The sequence below is a fragment of the Salvia hispanica genome, chromosome 3, assembly GCF_023119035.1.
Source record: "Salvia hispanica cultivar TCC Black 2014 chromosome 3, UniMelb_Shisp_WGS_1.0, whole genome shotgun sequence".
In the NCBI taxonomy this organism is placed as follows: Eukaryota; Viridiplantae; Streptophyta; class Magnoliopsida; order Lamiales; family Lamiaceae; genus Salvia; species Salvia hispanica.
Genome location: NC_062967.1, coordinates 11,382,649 through 11,396,740, shown reverse-complemented (window position 1 = coordinate 11,396,740; position 14,092 = coordinate 11,382,649). Strand labels below are relative to the sequence as shown.

At 35.4% G+C, this 14,092-nt stretch overlaps 3 protein-coding genes across 3 annotated transcripts; 2 read left to right on the top strand and 1 right to left on the bottom strand.

Moving 5' to 3' along the window:
* Positions 1–798: 798 nt before the first annotated feature.
* LOC125210857 lies at positions 799–2,322 on the bottom strand. The gene is made up of 4 exons (XM_048110463.1): positions 2,247–2,322; positions 2,073–2,177; positions 1,626–1,999; positions 799–990 (listed from the first exon to the last, which is right to left on the bottom strand). Exons 2-3 carry the CDS (start codon positions 2,142–2,144, stop codon positions 1,640–1,642), a joined length of 432 nt encoding a protein of 143 aa, XP_047966420.1. The 5' UTR covers positions 2,145–2,177; positions 2,247–2,322; the 3' UTR covers positions 799–990; positions 1,626–1,639.
* Positions 2,323–6,965: 4,643 nt separating this feature from the next.
* Positions 6,966–7,641, top strand: LOC125214310. The gene has a single exon (XM_048115267.1). The coding sequence runs from the start codon at positions 7,013–7,015 to the stop codon at positions 7,556–7,558; it is 546 nt and encodes a 181-aa protein (XP_047971224.1). The 5' UTR covers positions 6,966–7,012; the 3' UTR covers positions 7,559–7,641.
* Positions 7,642–9,991: 2,350 nt separating this feature from the next.
* LOC125214309 (N-carbamoylputrescine amidase) lies at positions 9,992–13,902 on the top strand. Its single transcript, XM_048115265.1, has 9 exons — positions 9,992–10,146; positions 10,782–10,830; positions 11,740–11,831; positions 11,915–12,066; positions 12,147–12,193; positions 12,302–12,335; positions 12,572–12,738; positions 13,360–13,456; positions 13,546–13,902. Exons 1-9 carry the CDS (start codon positions 10,061–10,063, stop codon positions 13,719–13,721), a joined length of 900 nt encoding a protein of 299 aa, XP_047971222.1. The 5' UTR covers positions 9,992–10,060; the 3' UTR covers positions 13,722–13,902.
* The last annotated feature ends 190 nt before the right edge of the window (positions 13,903–14,092 follow it).

The window sequence follows — 14,092 nt, the reverse complement described above, 5'->3', positions numbered from 1 at the left end:
TTATGAGAATTATCCGCTATAATTTGATGGGATAATCTCTTATAGATAAAAATGGATTATATCATACGGTTACGTTGAGTTATGATATAAATATTGGAAACTAACATTGTTTACAACGTATGTGCGGGTTCGTATCGCGATAAGCTTCTGTTGACATAGTTTGGAAATTTAACGTTGTGGATGCTGATTTGATTGTTGTTACGAGTATTTTGATATGACTAGTTACTGAATAAGTAAACTGCTAATGTGGTAAAAGTAGTTCTAAATATTTGGATATATATGTGATTGGATATGTGGAAATGTTGGTGATCAGTATATGCATTGGTGTATGAATAATATCGTGAACACTACAAAAAAATCGCTAATTAGCGGCGGAAATTTCCGCCACTAAATCTCATTTTTCCGCCAGTAAACCAATTAGTGGCGGATTTAGCGGCGGAACATAACCGCGGCTATATAATCGCCGCTAAAATATAAGTGGCGGAATATTTTCCGCCACTGAGTCGCAGTGGCGGATTACCCACGGAAAATAGTTCGCCACTGACATTCCGCCACTAAAAATTTAAAATAGTGGCGGATTTGGGGTGCCATAACTAGTGGCGGAATTTTGTTCCGCCACTGAAATTCCGCCACTATTCCGTCACTACATATAATGCTTTTTCAGTGACAGAATGCATCCGCCACTAAATTTTTGTATAGATTTTTGTAATATTTATTTTATTATTTATCCACCCTACTAAGATAATTTTTCAACAAATCAACACATTCATAGTAAAAATAACAATAGATACACCAATACTCATATTACTCATAACATCAGCGATTAATTATATTGATCATTAGTGCAATTCTAAAACTTAGTTAATAACAAAATAGCCGAGCATGTAGCTTCTCAAGTCTGCAAAATAGTTGTGGGACCGTTTACAATCTTGTTCCTTCCAAGTGTAATAAACTTCGTCTCTCTCCAAATCTTTGAGCCACCTCCTGAAGCTGATTGTAAGTAGAAGTGATTTAGTTAAAAACAAAAGGCTATTTAACAGTTATTGACTTCCACTATAAAATAAAACATGGAATTAGAAGGATAACATCTATATGTAACACCATTATTGGCTGTCAGATTCTCAAATGGAAACCAAGTCCCTCCACTAGCTTATATCCCCAAATATACACTGGAACACTACAGCCTCTCATTAAGTTATTTGGACGAAGTTTGAGGAACTAGCAGCATCAGATTGCTCCATAAGAAATCCAATCCAGAAGATAAGAAACGGGTGAGATATGCTTGTTCAAGCAGCAAATATACAGCTCTCAGTAAAAAATCAAGGCCTTTACTGAGAAGAAACACAAATTCACAAAAAAATAGAAAGCTAACACAATAATTTTTATCAGACAAATCCAACAACTAAATCCTAAACGGAAACAAATTATTCAATTTTTCTCTTCGATTTCATACAGCACAGAAAATTAAATAATTTTATTCGAGGAAGACCACAACCTCAGTCAAATTTCAACAAACGCAAGCCAAAATGCACTACATTTTAGAGTAGTCATATAAAGAATGAACAACAAAATGGCCATAGATTTGCAGAAATAAAAATGATTCAAGTAGCAAAATCACAACTAACCTCCGCTTCTAGCATCAGGTAGAATATTCTTCATCAGGTCGGGCAGCAGAGTAACTTGACTGGTGGGACTGGTGGGACTGTTGGCTCACCAACAGATCCACCACCTTCTGCATCCTGCTCACGTCCTCTTCCAACTTCATTCTACGCTCACACTCTTCATTGAGATTTTGTTGCATCTCACTTTTCCACTTGGCATCCTGTTGATTGCTAGTTGAAGCAGCCACAGACTTACTCCCTAAGAGCATTGGTCCAAGGACTCCCGTTCCAAGCATCCGCTTCTTCTTGTCAAGGCAGCCTCCCATGACTTGATTGACATATATATCATTTAGATTTGCTCCCTCACCTTGTGCAGCCGCAATCTCTTTTACCTTGGCCTATTAAATGAAAATTCAATAATTATTGTATGATTAATAATTTAAATGTGTATCAACTTTTAAATAAACTTACATCTATCTCTTCGGCCTCCTTAGTTGTATATTTTCCATTCTTAAAGTGTAGTGCCAAGTAGGCATCATACATACAATCTCCAATAGAGACCCCCTTTTCATTTGCCTGTTTGTCAAAGATAATAAAACAAATATTAATATAAATAATGAACTTGATTTATTACATGTCACTTACTATTTTCTGAGCTTTAACTACAGCACACGATGTGCCCCCATAATGTTTACTATAGCCCGTGCCGGGTCCACCTTTCTCTGAATATCTCGCCTTCCGTGCGATTTCTGACTTGTATTTAACATCCTTACTAGCCCATTCCACAATTCTTCTGACACAAATGCTGGCCTCTCTTTCAATTTCTTAAGGGTGGAGATGAAACTGGAGTATCTCTCTCTTGCCCTCGACGTCCAAAGTGTACGCACATCGTGTTCCCATGAATCCGGCCAGAAAAAAAATTCCTATAGGAAAATAAAACGTTATAATATTATCTTTATCAAACAAACCTTCTATGTATATACAATACTTACTCTAAGTTCTTCAAAGTAGCGATCCTTAACGTCTTTGGGTGTCGACTTCCAGTTAAATCTATTTGTTTATTGCACCAAAATTAGAATAGGCCAGACTAGAATATCATAGAATTAGCATAGTAAACCAAGTATTTAATACTCAAACACATTACATAATCTTTAAAAAGTCCTAACTTTAGGAGGTCCCTTGTGAAATTATTTCAGTAGTGTCTACATAAAGTAGATGCAAAATTAAAACACTCGAAAATATTATGGCTTTGATAAAGATTGTTCCAATAAAAGATGTAGCATCTCAAACATAAGATTTATATAACAAACTGCATAAAAAATGAATGATACCCCTAAAACTCTTAGCTAAAACCACACAAGTTTAGGGAAAAGGAGAAAATTTTACGTTGCACCTGCTTCCACAAGAGAACACTAATAATTCTCATGGCATACCATCAGTGGGTTTATGAAAAACTAATTAATAATGAGTAAATACTAAATAGTATCTTGATTGTAACATGAAAAATAATGAACTATTTACCTTGCTTTTAAGAGTTTGAGAACAGAATACTTAAGTATCTATGTTGCTGGAAGTATCATGAAGCAAATTATCCGCCACCTATTCACATGTAGCATGATCATGAAAATTCAGACAAATGTCATTTTTGAACAGATTTAATTTTTCAGTAACAAGGACTAGAAAGTCGAACAGTGAGAAACATTGCGGACTTTGATGTTTTACAGAAGTAATGCTACATTAAGGAGAGGTAGCAAAGAAGTAGAAGGCATCACATTAATTGCTTCAACAATCAAATGGCACGGATTGCATGACTATCCAACTCAATTTCCACACATAAATTGAAAGATTTCAGAGGATTCGTTTGATCAGATCATCAACAAAAAAAAGACAAATATCAAGTAGTATTTGACTAGTAGTTGACCTGAAAAAGGCAAATATTAAGATGTACTTAAGGTTTAATACAAGTGAACAAGCAATCAGTAATCTTGTCTACAGAATCAGTCTTATGGCCTGATTAAAAGGCGATTCTATGATTAAAAGAGTGATATTCTAGTTTTGATCACAATGATTAAAAGGCGATTCTATGATTTGGAAGTCGAGTTCACATAGCAGCAATATACACTAATATTCAAACTGCATCTCCAACAATAAGTTTGTTTCTGGTGAAATATTTTCCATTAGGTGTCTTTGTACTAATCTGCATCGAAAGCTTGTAACTACTGAAGCTATTATTACTCCTAATCGCGGACTGATTGAGTATATATTCATGAATTAAGAAAGGGTAGAAATCTTTTTAGTAATGGAGTTGAAGCTATAAAATTTTCAGCAGCAAGGAGTTTAGATTTGAAAACATACAAAGGAACCTAATTTTTTAAGGCTGTTGAGCAAGTTTTGAACCTCCATTTCTTAATTAAGCTTCCGAAAGGCTGCAAAGGACTTAACCACCAAATAAGAGCAATAGTTTAGGGATCTCTTGGTATCAAAACAGAGTGTACAAATGAGAAGTTGTCAAAACAGTAAGTGCGAATAAGAGGCTGCCATTGCCATGTATGATGATATTTAATGCCAAGAAACAGAGGCCAAATATTCAGGCAGTTGCACCATCGATACTTTCAACAGAACAGCTAACAGATTTTGGCACAGCTCCTTTAATTTCTCAGATTCAGGATCAACAATTAAAAAGCCATACAATATTCTAATCTGACCAAATCTCCCTGCTGCCGTGCATATATATGCACACAAACTCACTCTCTCCTCCCCACACCCACTCTAGTCTCTACTCTCTACTGTCGTTGCACAAAATCAAGCAAGGAGATAGGAGGCGGGGGTATGGTAAATTGAGTACCTGGTGGCGACAACGGTGGTTGTTGAATGCAAGCGGACGACGGCGACGGAGCTGTAGCGGCGAACGGCGGCGGCTGGAGCGGTGAATTGCGGTGGCTGGAGCGGCGAACGGTGGCTACAGGAGGGAGGATTCGTGAATTCGAGGGGGAATTCGCGGGAGGGAGAATTCGCGAAGAAGGGGGAGAATGAAATACGTAAAGCCCTAATTAATTTAATTAAAATTCGTACTCTGGCGGAATATAATCCGCCACTGTAGCAGTGGCGGAAAATCCGCCACTATATTTAATTTTTTTATAATATTCTGTATATTTTATTTAAAAAAATTTGTAGTGGCGGAATTAATCCGCCACGAGGGTGGGCAAATTAAAATCCGTCACTAATCCGTGAGAATTCCGCCACTGTTCGTAGTGGCGAAGAATCCGCCACTGTTCCGCCAGTACCACTGGCGGAAATATTCCGCCACTGATTTCCGCCACTAATTAGCGATTTTTTTGTAGTGGAAATATTCTTTGAGGTTAACTCGATAAATGATGATATATATTTGACTCAGCATTCTATCCTATTAGTTTACGAATTGTGATGTGATTTAGGATGATTGAGGATAAAAGATGTAGAATAAAATAAGAACATAAGGGTTTATAATTTATATACTTTTTGCTTGTAGAGAATTTGGCTGAATTGTTCAATGTGCTACTTGTTAGTCGGCATTGGAGAGTACGGTCGATGTTCCTTCATGTCTGTGGCAGCACTGCATCCTTAGGTCAATGAGCTATGTCAGTAGTACAGATCTTTTTCAGTTGTTAGTTGTGGCATGCTAACACTAAATTTTATTGTATTAAATAACTTCTGCAATAATTTTAAATATTTGGTTTTGGAATGGTTCAGAAAAATGATATTTTAAATTGTCATACTTGATGGCCTCTTTTATGACATCACTAATTCGGCTGGCTGACGGTCGGGTATGGGATGTTACATGAATTCAATGATGTAGAAACATCTATACAAAGCCCAGATTAAAACTTGGAGCGACATAGAGAGTTTAGCCTAAACACATGGTGGAATTTGCAATAAAAACCATAAGAATCATACTCTCGTTGAGTGGAATTGGGATGTGGAGACAGATCGTCGGAATGTTGGCCGAAATTTCTTCCTTTCTCTTCTTCCTCCTCTCTTTCTCTCTTTTCCTCTCTCTTTTTCCGTCCAAATATGTTTGAAATCTCTCCCCAAAACTGCCTCAAAACTATTTGAAAACTGAATTTGGAGGTTACTGCGTCTTCGTACCCGGCCGGGTGGCCAATTTTGAGGACTTGCTGGAATTTTCGCGTTCGGAACATCATACCCGGCCGGGTGGAATTGTTAAGCATAAAATTCACCCCGCCGGGTGCCTCATTTTGAGAGCTTTCTGGACTCCCAACGCAAACTGGACAGTCTGTCAAATTGGGCATTTTGCGCGACTTTTTCAATGTATCTAAGCTTCATTTCATGTTTCATTTCACCATTCATTCATCTTCCTACATCATAAAATATACTTTTGCAAGCATCAAACTATATAAATCATGTAAAGTTATGAGAATAAAAATATACAATTTGATTCACTTCAAAAAACAACTCAAAATAGAAATAGTTTCTATTTCAACGAAGAATGCAGTAAGGAATAAATGTTAATTTTTCACTTAAAAAGGGAATTAATCACTTAAACTGAAATAACCCAAATTGGAAACTGATAACTTGAGAGAAACAATATTTAAATTTAAATTTAATTCTTCAAGTAATTCATACTCCCTCTGTTTTTTGAAAATAAAAAGGTTTGAATATAGCACGGGTTTTAATGCACAATTTAGAGAAAAAAGTAATGGGATTAATGTTAGTGGATCATGGGGTCCACTTTAAATTGTTAATTGTAGTGGTATAAGTGACAAATAAATTGATGTATAAGGGCGTAAAGATTTCCAAAAATAGAAAGTTTGAAAGTTGTTATTTTTAAAGAACAGACTAAAATAGAAAGAGTTGCTATTTTTAAAAAATGGAGGGAGTATAGGTTAAACTGATACTATAAAATATCAAATTATACTCTCTACGTTTCATTCAAGATGTCCACAATCTCAAATAACACAAGATTTTAGGTGGAGTAATTGAATATGATAAAATAGAATAAAACTGTGATTGAATATTTTAATGAACAGAGAGGAGAGAGAAATTTGTTTTTAAATATGAAAAATGGATATGTTGAGTGAGATAAACTAAAAAAAAGGTAGACATTTTGAGTGAGACGAAGAAAAGAGTATATTATACTAGTAATATTTACATAGTCTTATAAGAAATAATTTGGAATAAATGCAACTTGATTAATAAAAATGTGGTCAAATCATATGGTATGGTCAATTGTGTGAATTGAGAAAGTGGTAGTTTTACCCACGTTGGTATTGATGCACATTCAATATTCCGACCATTTTCACGCGAAATGAAATTCCACTAACAATCTTGTAGCAGTAGAGTACCATATTAAAAACGCACGCATAATAAATATTAAATGAGCACCAACCATCAAAACTCAATTCAACAACTCTATGGCGAAAGACAAGAAGTTCAGCTGGGGCTCGGCCCTGGTCGGCGCCGCGGCCGCCTCCGCCGCGGCCCTGGTGATGTCCTCGAAGCCGCGGGACCCGACGTTCCACCTCATCTCCATCGACGTCACCTCCTTCAAGCTCAACTTCGACGCCGAGGCCATCCTGACCGTCCACGTCACCAACCCCAACGTGGCCCCCATCCGCTACTCCGACACCGTCATGTCCATCCGCTACGCCGGCGCGCTCCTCGGCTCGGCTCCCGTCGAGGCCGGCTCGCAGCCGCCGCGCTCCTGCCAGCTGCTGCGCCTCCCCGCGCGCCTCAGCGGCCTCCAGCTCGCCCAACGCGCCAAGAGCTTCGCGGCCGACGTGGGCCGCCGGGAGATGCTGCTGGACTCCACCGTCGACATCGCCGGCACCGCCAAGGTGCTGTGGTGGAACCACGGCTTCAAGGTCCACGTCGACAGCCACGTCATCGTCGATCCGGTTTACCTCGATGTAATTGGTCAGGAAAACAAATCCAAGCTGGAATTGTTTGTCAATTCATGAATTTTGGTATTGGAATTTTAAAATTCATCTTTAACAGATGTTTTTACTTATAAACGATATTTGATGCTATTATATTTTGAATCTCCCCACGTTTCAATTTCTTAAAGTCAAGATCTAAGTAGTTTGCTTATTCGAGTTTTCATTGTCGTTTGGTTTATTATTTGGATAAGCTTCGTCAAATTTGCAATTTGTTCATTAAAACTTTACAGGCACCTTTCTACATACTATGTGATTAATTTAGTGAAGAGATAGATGGTAAACATAAACACAAAATTAATAATATTTCATTGATTAAATTGTTTATGCTGGAGGACAAATCTACTAGTGTTTTATTATTTGGTTGTAACATGACTTTCAATTTTGATATTTGCGCGAAGCTTTTTCACTTCTTTTAAAATTAAGCATTAAATCTAAGAGTGAACTTCAAAAATGGTCCATGTACTATGGATTTATCTCGAAAATAGTCCCTGGACTTTGAAAATATCACCAGTAGTCCCTGTACTAAGGGTTAATATCAAAAACGGTATTTTGAGACGAAAATGCCCTTTTGAGGGGTTTTGAAGAGTTTGGGCAATTTGGTCTTTTTACACTTTTAACATTTTAAATCTGATATTATTTTAGTTATGTACTAAATCTGATATTATTTCAAAATTATCATTCTTCTTCCCTTTTGTCATCCTTCACTTTGTTTCTTTATTTCAATATTAGATTTAATTTTACAAAATTAAATTTTAAATTTCAATTTTTAAATATCAATAAATTTTTTTAATTAAAACTATTAATTCATGGAAACTATAAATATTGATTAAAACTATTAATTTTTGTTATTTAATATAATATTAAGCTGAATTGAAGAAGTACAGAAAAATAATATTAATCGTGATGGAAAAATAAGAGCTATTCTATTTAGCCTTCGTTCGGTTGTTATAATTGCTTGTGATTGAATATTTTTGTTGAAATTTTCTAGTCATTTTGATTGATTGTTTTCAAATTAATAAACGAAAATTATATTAGTCTTACATTAGACGCATATTTATTTCAGAATAAATCGTGTTATATTGTCTATTTATGATTAAAGCTATTAAATATTGATTAAAACTAAGACGTTGTTATATCTTATTGATTAAATATTAGACACTATCAAATATTGATTATGATTAATAATTTTTGTTATTTAATAATTTTTATAATTAAAAAAATTTATTGATATTTAAAAACTGAAATTTAAAATTTAATTTTGTAAAATTAAATCTAATATTGAAATAAAGAAACTAAGTGAAGGATGACAAAAGGGAAGAAGAATGATAATTTTGAAATAATATCAGATTTAGTACATAACTAAAATAATATCAAATTTAAAATGTTAAAAGTGTAAAAAGACCAAATTGCCCAAACCCCCAAAACCCCTTAAAAGGGCATTTTCGTCTCAAAATATCGTTTTTTATATTAATCCTTAGTCCAGGGACTACTGGTGATATTTTTAAAGTCCAGGGACTATTTTCGAGATAAACCCATAGTCCAGGGACCATTTTTGAAGTTCACTCTAAGTTTAAAGAATTACTCCTTCCGTCCGCCATTAGGAGTCTAATTTCTTGGTGTCACGAATTTTAAGAAATGTTAAAAAAAGTGGGTGGAAAAAAGTTAATGGAATAGAGGTCTCATTTGTATATGGAGTATTAGTTTTAAATGAAATATGAGTTAGTGGAAGATGAGACCCTATTATCGTTTATGGTAAAAGTGAACCGGGATTCTTATTTGTGGACGGACTAAAATGGCAAAACGGGACTCTTATTCGCGGACGGAGATATATGATGGTATTTCCAACAATTTTAGATCTAAAAGGATACAATAGCTTTAATGTACTAACACACTACTTCATGATAGAGGACTTTGAATATTATTGACAAAATAATTAATTTGACATCCAATAATTGACTCATAAAATTAATAGTAGTATATGTACATCTACTAAACAAGGATCTTATTAGATTCCACAACATTTTTTTTGGCAAGAGTTTTACAAAACAATCTTTTGTCCAATTTGTCTGTTTTTAGAATTTGCGTAAATGATATACTAGTAATTTGCATTTTAATTGATGTTAAATTGTCTACAAAAGACAAGAATGGGTTATATCGAGAAATGATTCTGTGCCTATCTTTTGCCCATCTTTGTGCGAATTGCTAATTGAGTTAATTGTAATTTTTTTTTTGAGTTAATTTTAATTTTTTACATGAAAAAACTATTTACAAAAGATTACATGAATTTAACAAAAAATGGTATATTAAGTTTAGATTTTAAAAATCAACAAATCCATGTGACCAAAACTTTAAAAATACCGTAAATGAATATTCATGAAAATAGTAAAAATGGCAACGAACCCTTTTTAAAAAAAATTAGCACTTAGTATAAAGAATTCGAATATAAATCTCAATTAACCCTTTTGCTTCAACTAGATGTCTAGATTTATTGGGTGAGTGTTGAAAGCTGAGCGAGAAACAAACATGGCAAAAAGCAGGATAGTTACCGTCTCCGCGCTGCAATTCACTTGCACCGATGATGTTCTCACAAACGTCGAAACTGCAGAAAGGTGAATCCTCTTCTTTTCTGCATTTTGTAATTGTTTTTGCACCTCTGTATTCCGTGCTCTGCGGAGCATTAGTCAGTTGAGATTTTGGAGGAATTTTTTAGTCTGTGTAACATGAATCAGTGATTTATTTTGATCGTTGTGTTATAATTGCACTTCAGTCGACAAGCTAATTAGAAACAATAAAATTTGTGATTTCCTGAGTTCGAGCGAGCAGTTAGTGGTTGAGTGTTGATTGGTTTGTAGTTTTTCTAATAATGAATTGATGATTAATCTGGAACAATTGATATTCACTCGACTTGATATCTGTAAATGTTTTGAAAAAGAATTGCTGGGAGCCATCATTCATCTATTTTTTGCCTTTTTGTTCGACTCACTTCTTCAAAGCTTTCTTATTTTGAACCTAAACTCTTTCCTGAGTCCTGATTACATCATACCATTGTGTTTCCAGTGCTTGTCTTTTGGTGTTTATAGTCGATTACTCGATCATGCTATTAGTATTACGTTGTGATATGCCTGCATCATAGCATCAATGGAGTTTGAACCTTATAATTTTCCCACGGGCTGTTTCTATATCTAATTCTTCAGAAAATTGTGGCATTTGAATACAGAATTAACCAGAAAACTTTTGGATGCAGGTTGGTTAGAGCAGCTCATAAGAAGGGGGCTAATATTATTCTGATACAGGTTTGTAATCTTTGAAGAAGAGATTTATTTCCTTGAAACCATTATAATCTCCATATGACTTCTGGTTGCTCTTACTATAGTTTGTTTCGTGTTTTCTTGGATTTATTGGCTTCCAAAATTATTTTCATACTTTTACTCTAGAATTTAGGCTATTTTATGGGAATGTAATATTTGGAAGAGTCTTATGTAATCAACGATTCTAACTTTCTTGATTTTTTCATCCCACATGCAGATGACTTCTTTCTTGTTAGTTTTCTAGTTTCTGCAGACTCTGCACAATTTAGCGATAGAAGACAGCTTGAAAACTACTCAGGATTATTAGTTGCTTTGGTGGCTAGGGATTTTTTTTGTTATAAACTTTTTCCTAACCTAGTCCCTTGTCTTCAATCTTTCTCTTTTTTTAGGAGAAACATTACCCTTAATTTGTATTTTGCTCAGATCTTCCCAGGGTGTTTTACTTATTCAAACACAATTTAAATGACCCAGTCATTATTAAGTCATACAAACTCATACTTAGTTAACAATTTGTAGCTTTCTCTTAGGTTTCTATTAATAAATAACCCTTTGTATTTGAAATTCTTATTAATCTTAGAACTGAATTTTAATATGATGCTACTATCATGACAAAGAACACAGCATGCAATTTTAGGACATCATTTAAACTTTACCTCAATGCAGATCCGGGAATTAACTTTGCTGTAATATTATCAAAGGAGGGAAATATATGAGTTTGGTGGATACTCGGTTGAAGTAGATTTAATGCAATTCTTTCCATCCCAATCTATTTTTACAAAAAAGATTCAAGATAGGATAAAGAACCACTCATCTACATCAACGACCTTATGTCTCTTTCTGTGCCTATCTACTCCTATTATTTTTTCAGTTGTGCTTATGACATTGCACCTTCAGGAGTTATTTGAAGGTTATTACTTTTGTCAAGCACAAAAGGAAGACTTCTTTCATCGAGCTAAACCTCGTAAGGAGCACCCAACTATATTGAGGTACAAATTTTCTACTCTAGAATCTAGAAATATATTTCACTAAAACCAAAGCAGAATGCATCTCTAAGGCTCGTGGAATTCAGGATGCAGAAACTAGCAAAAGAATTGGGAGTAGTAATTCCAGTTAGCTTTTTTGAGGAGGCAAACAACGCACATTATAATTCAGTAGTTGTGATTGATGCTGATGGGACAGATCTTGGACTATACAGGAAATCCCACATTCCAGATGGGCCAGGTTTGTTGAGATTGATTAACGCATCCCAGATCATATTTCCAGCAGAAGGGTTTAATTATGGGTGATTATGCTTTTTCCAGGGTACCAGGAGAAGTTTTATTTCAACCCAGGCGACACTGGTTTTAAGGTTAGGACCATTGAGTTGAATGATCAGTCTGATTCTTATCTTTATCGAACCTATACTTGTGGTACTGTTGCTGATTGCTTCAAACCTTGGTGATGCAAATGTCAACAGGCCTTCCAAACTAAATTCGCCAAGATTGGAGTTGGTAAGATGTCTTTACATCTAGCTCACCATCCTTCATGTTTAATTTATTTCAATACCAAAGTTCATTTAATATTTGAAATAACCACAAGAGCAAGAATAACATAGAGTCTCCTCCGCTCCAGAACCTCTAATTTTCTGAAGTCTAGTTTATGCGGACTGGTAAATACTAGGGATTGAGTGCGAAGCAGCTTGCAACCCTTTAGCAAGAGATGATGATTACTTCTTGTTACTTGTAAGGTATTTGCTGGGATCAGTGGTTTCCAGAGGCAGCTCGAGCCATGGTTCTTCAAGGGGCAGAAATATTGTTCTATCCTACTGCCATTGGTTCTGAGCCTCAAGATGATGGCCTAGATTCTCGAGATCACTGGAAACGGGTGATGCAGGGCCATGCTGGAGCTAATTTGGTGAGTTTCAGAGCAGCACCATCTTTACATGAAATGATTTTGAGCATCTTATCAGTTATTGTTCTGTTCAGGCATAAGATATGTTGTGTGAAAAATACCGTATTGCAAGCAATTTATTAACCGTGCATCAGATCATAATTACTTTGATCCCATGACCTCCATGCTTTATTCTCCTTTCTTTTAACGGTGGGTATGCAGGACACATGATGTTCTCTGTTTTCCTTAGGCTTTGGATATAGGTTTGTCTCCTTTGGCTGGAACTTGTTCATAAGGAGGTTCTTTTCTTGTTTAACGCTCATTTTAGTTCCTTTGATTGGTTGCAATTTGTGGCATATTTTTTATTTTAAAATTGCCAATGCACTCTCATTTCCAGTATGCTAGTAGCCATGTGTTTATACCTTAAAATTCAGTTCTTATCTTTGGAAATCAACACTGCCTTCGTTCCTCTGCAAAGCTAGTGTGTAAGTCTTGATGGAGGAAGGAGGAATCTAGACTCTTTCAGCAGCCTGGCCCTTATTTAATTTCAAATCATGTCCTTTGAATATGTATTTATCCAATCGTGATGTCATAGTGGTAGCTTTTACTTTCACATTTAACCTCATATACCTTTTATACATACAGGTACCTTTAGTTGCATCAAACCGCATCGGCAAGGAAATCATAGATACTGAACACGGAAAGAGTGAGATCACATTCTACGGGAATTCGTTTATAGCAGGTTAGTCTTTCGCCAAATTGATCAAAATTTTCAGTTCAACACCCTTACTCCATACTAAGAGGACCTTGAACATGTGTTCTGTTGAATAGGCCCCACTGGAGAATTGATTGCTAATGCTGATGATAAAGATGAAGCAATTCTTGTTGCAGAATTTGATCTGGACAAGATCAAATCCAAGAGACATAGTTGGGGGATATTTCGCGATCGACGCCCGGATCTATATAAGGTTCTTCTGACCTTGGATGGCAGTAACATTTCCCTCTGATTCCATAGAAACTTTGGCCTTGCTTAATACAGAGATTTATGATATCTTTGTTTGAGCCCCTTTACTTTCTTGGGACGATATCCGGCCAATTGAGAAACATCGCCGTTTCAATAATGTGACCCTTTTCAGTTATCCAATTTGCAGACTTAGTTCGATGAAAATATGCTCTTTTAGTTCTGAATTGTGTGATCAGTGGATTAGTGCATGTTTTGGAGTTTGTTAACAGAAATACAATAGTTTAGCTTTACAAATCGATCGAGTGACAGTTCTACTAAATTAATATGTTATTCATGTCTCGTAAATTGATTAAAAACAAATTTTAGTCTGCTAGCGGATTATGTGTGGTATTTCTACCCGTATTGATTTGGTGA

Coding starts and splice junctions, on each gene's coding strand:
- LOC125214310 (XM_048115267.1), top strand. CDS start 7,013: ATGGCGAAAGACAAGAAGTTCAGCTGGGGCTCGGCCCTGGTCGGCGCC.
- LOC125210857 (XM_048110463.1), bottom strand. CDS start 2,144: ATGTATGATGCCTACTTGGCACTACACTTTAAGAATGGAAAATATACA. Junction 2,000..2,072: donor AGGAGGCCGAAGAGATAGAT/GTAAGTTTATTT, acceptor TTCATTTAATAG/GCCAAGGTAAAAGAGATTGC.
- LOC125214309 (XM_048115265.1), top strand. CDS start 10,061: ATGGCAAAAAGCAGGATAGTTACCGTCTCCGCGCTGCAATTCACTTGC. Junction 12,067..12,146: donor CCACATTCCAGATGGGCCAG/GTTTGTTGAGAT, acceptor TGCTTTTTCCAG/GGTACCAGGAGAAGTTTTAT. Junction 13,457..13,545: donor CGGGAATTCGTTTATAGCAG/GTTAGTCTTTCG, acceptor TCTGTTGAATAG/GCCCCACTGGAGAATTGATT.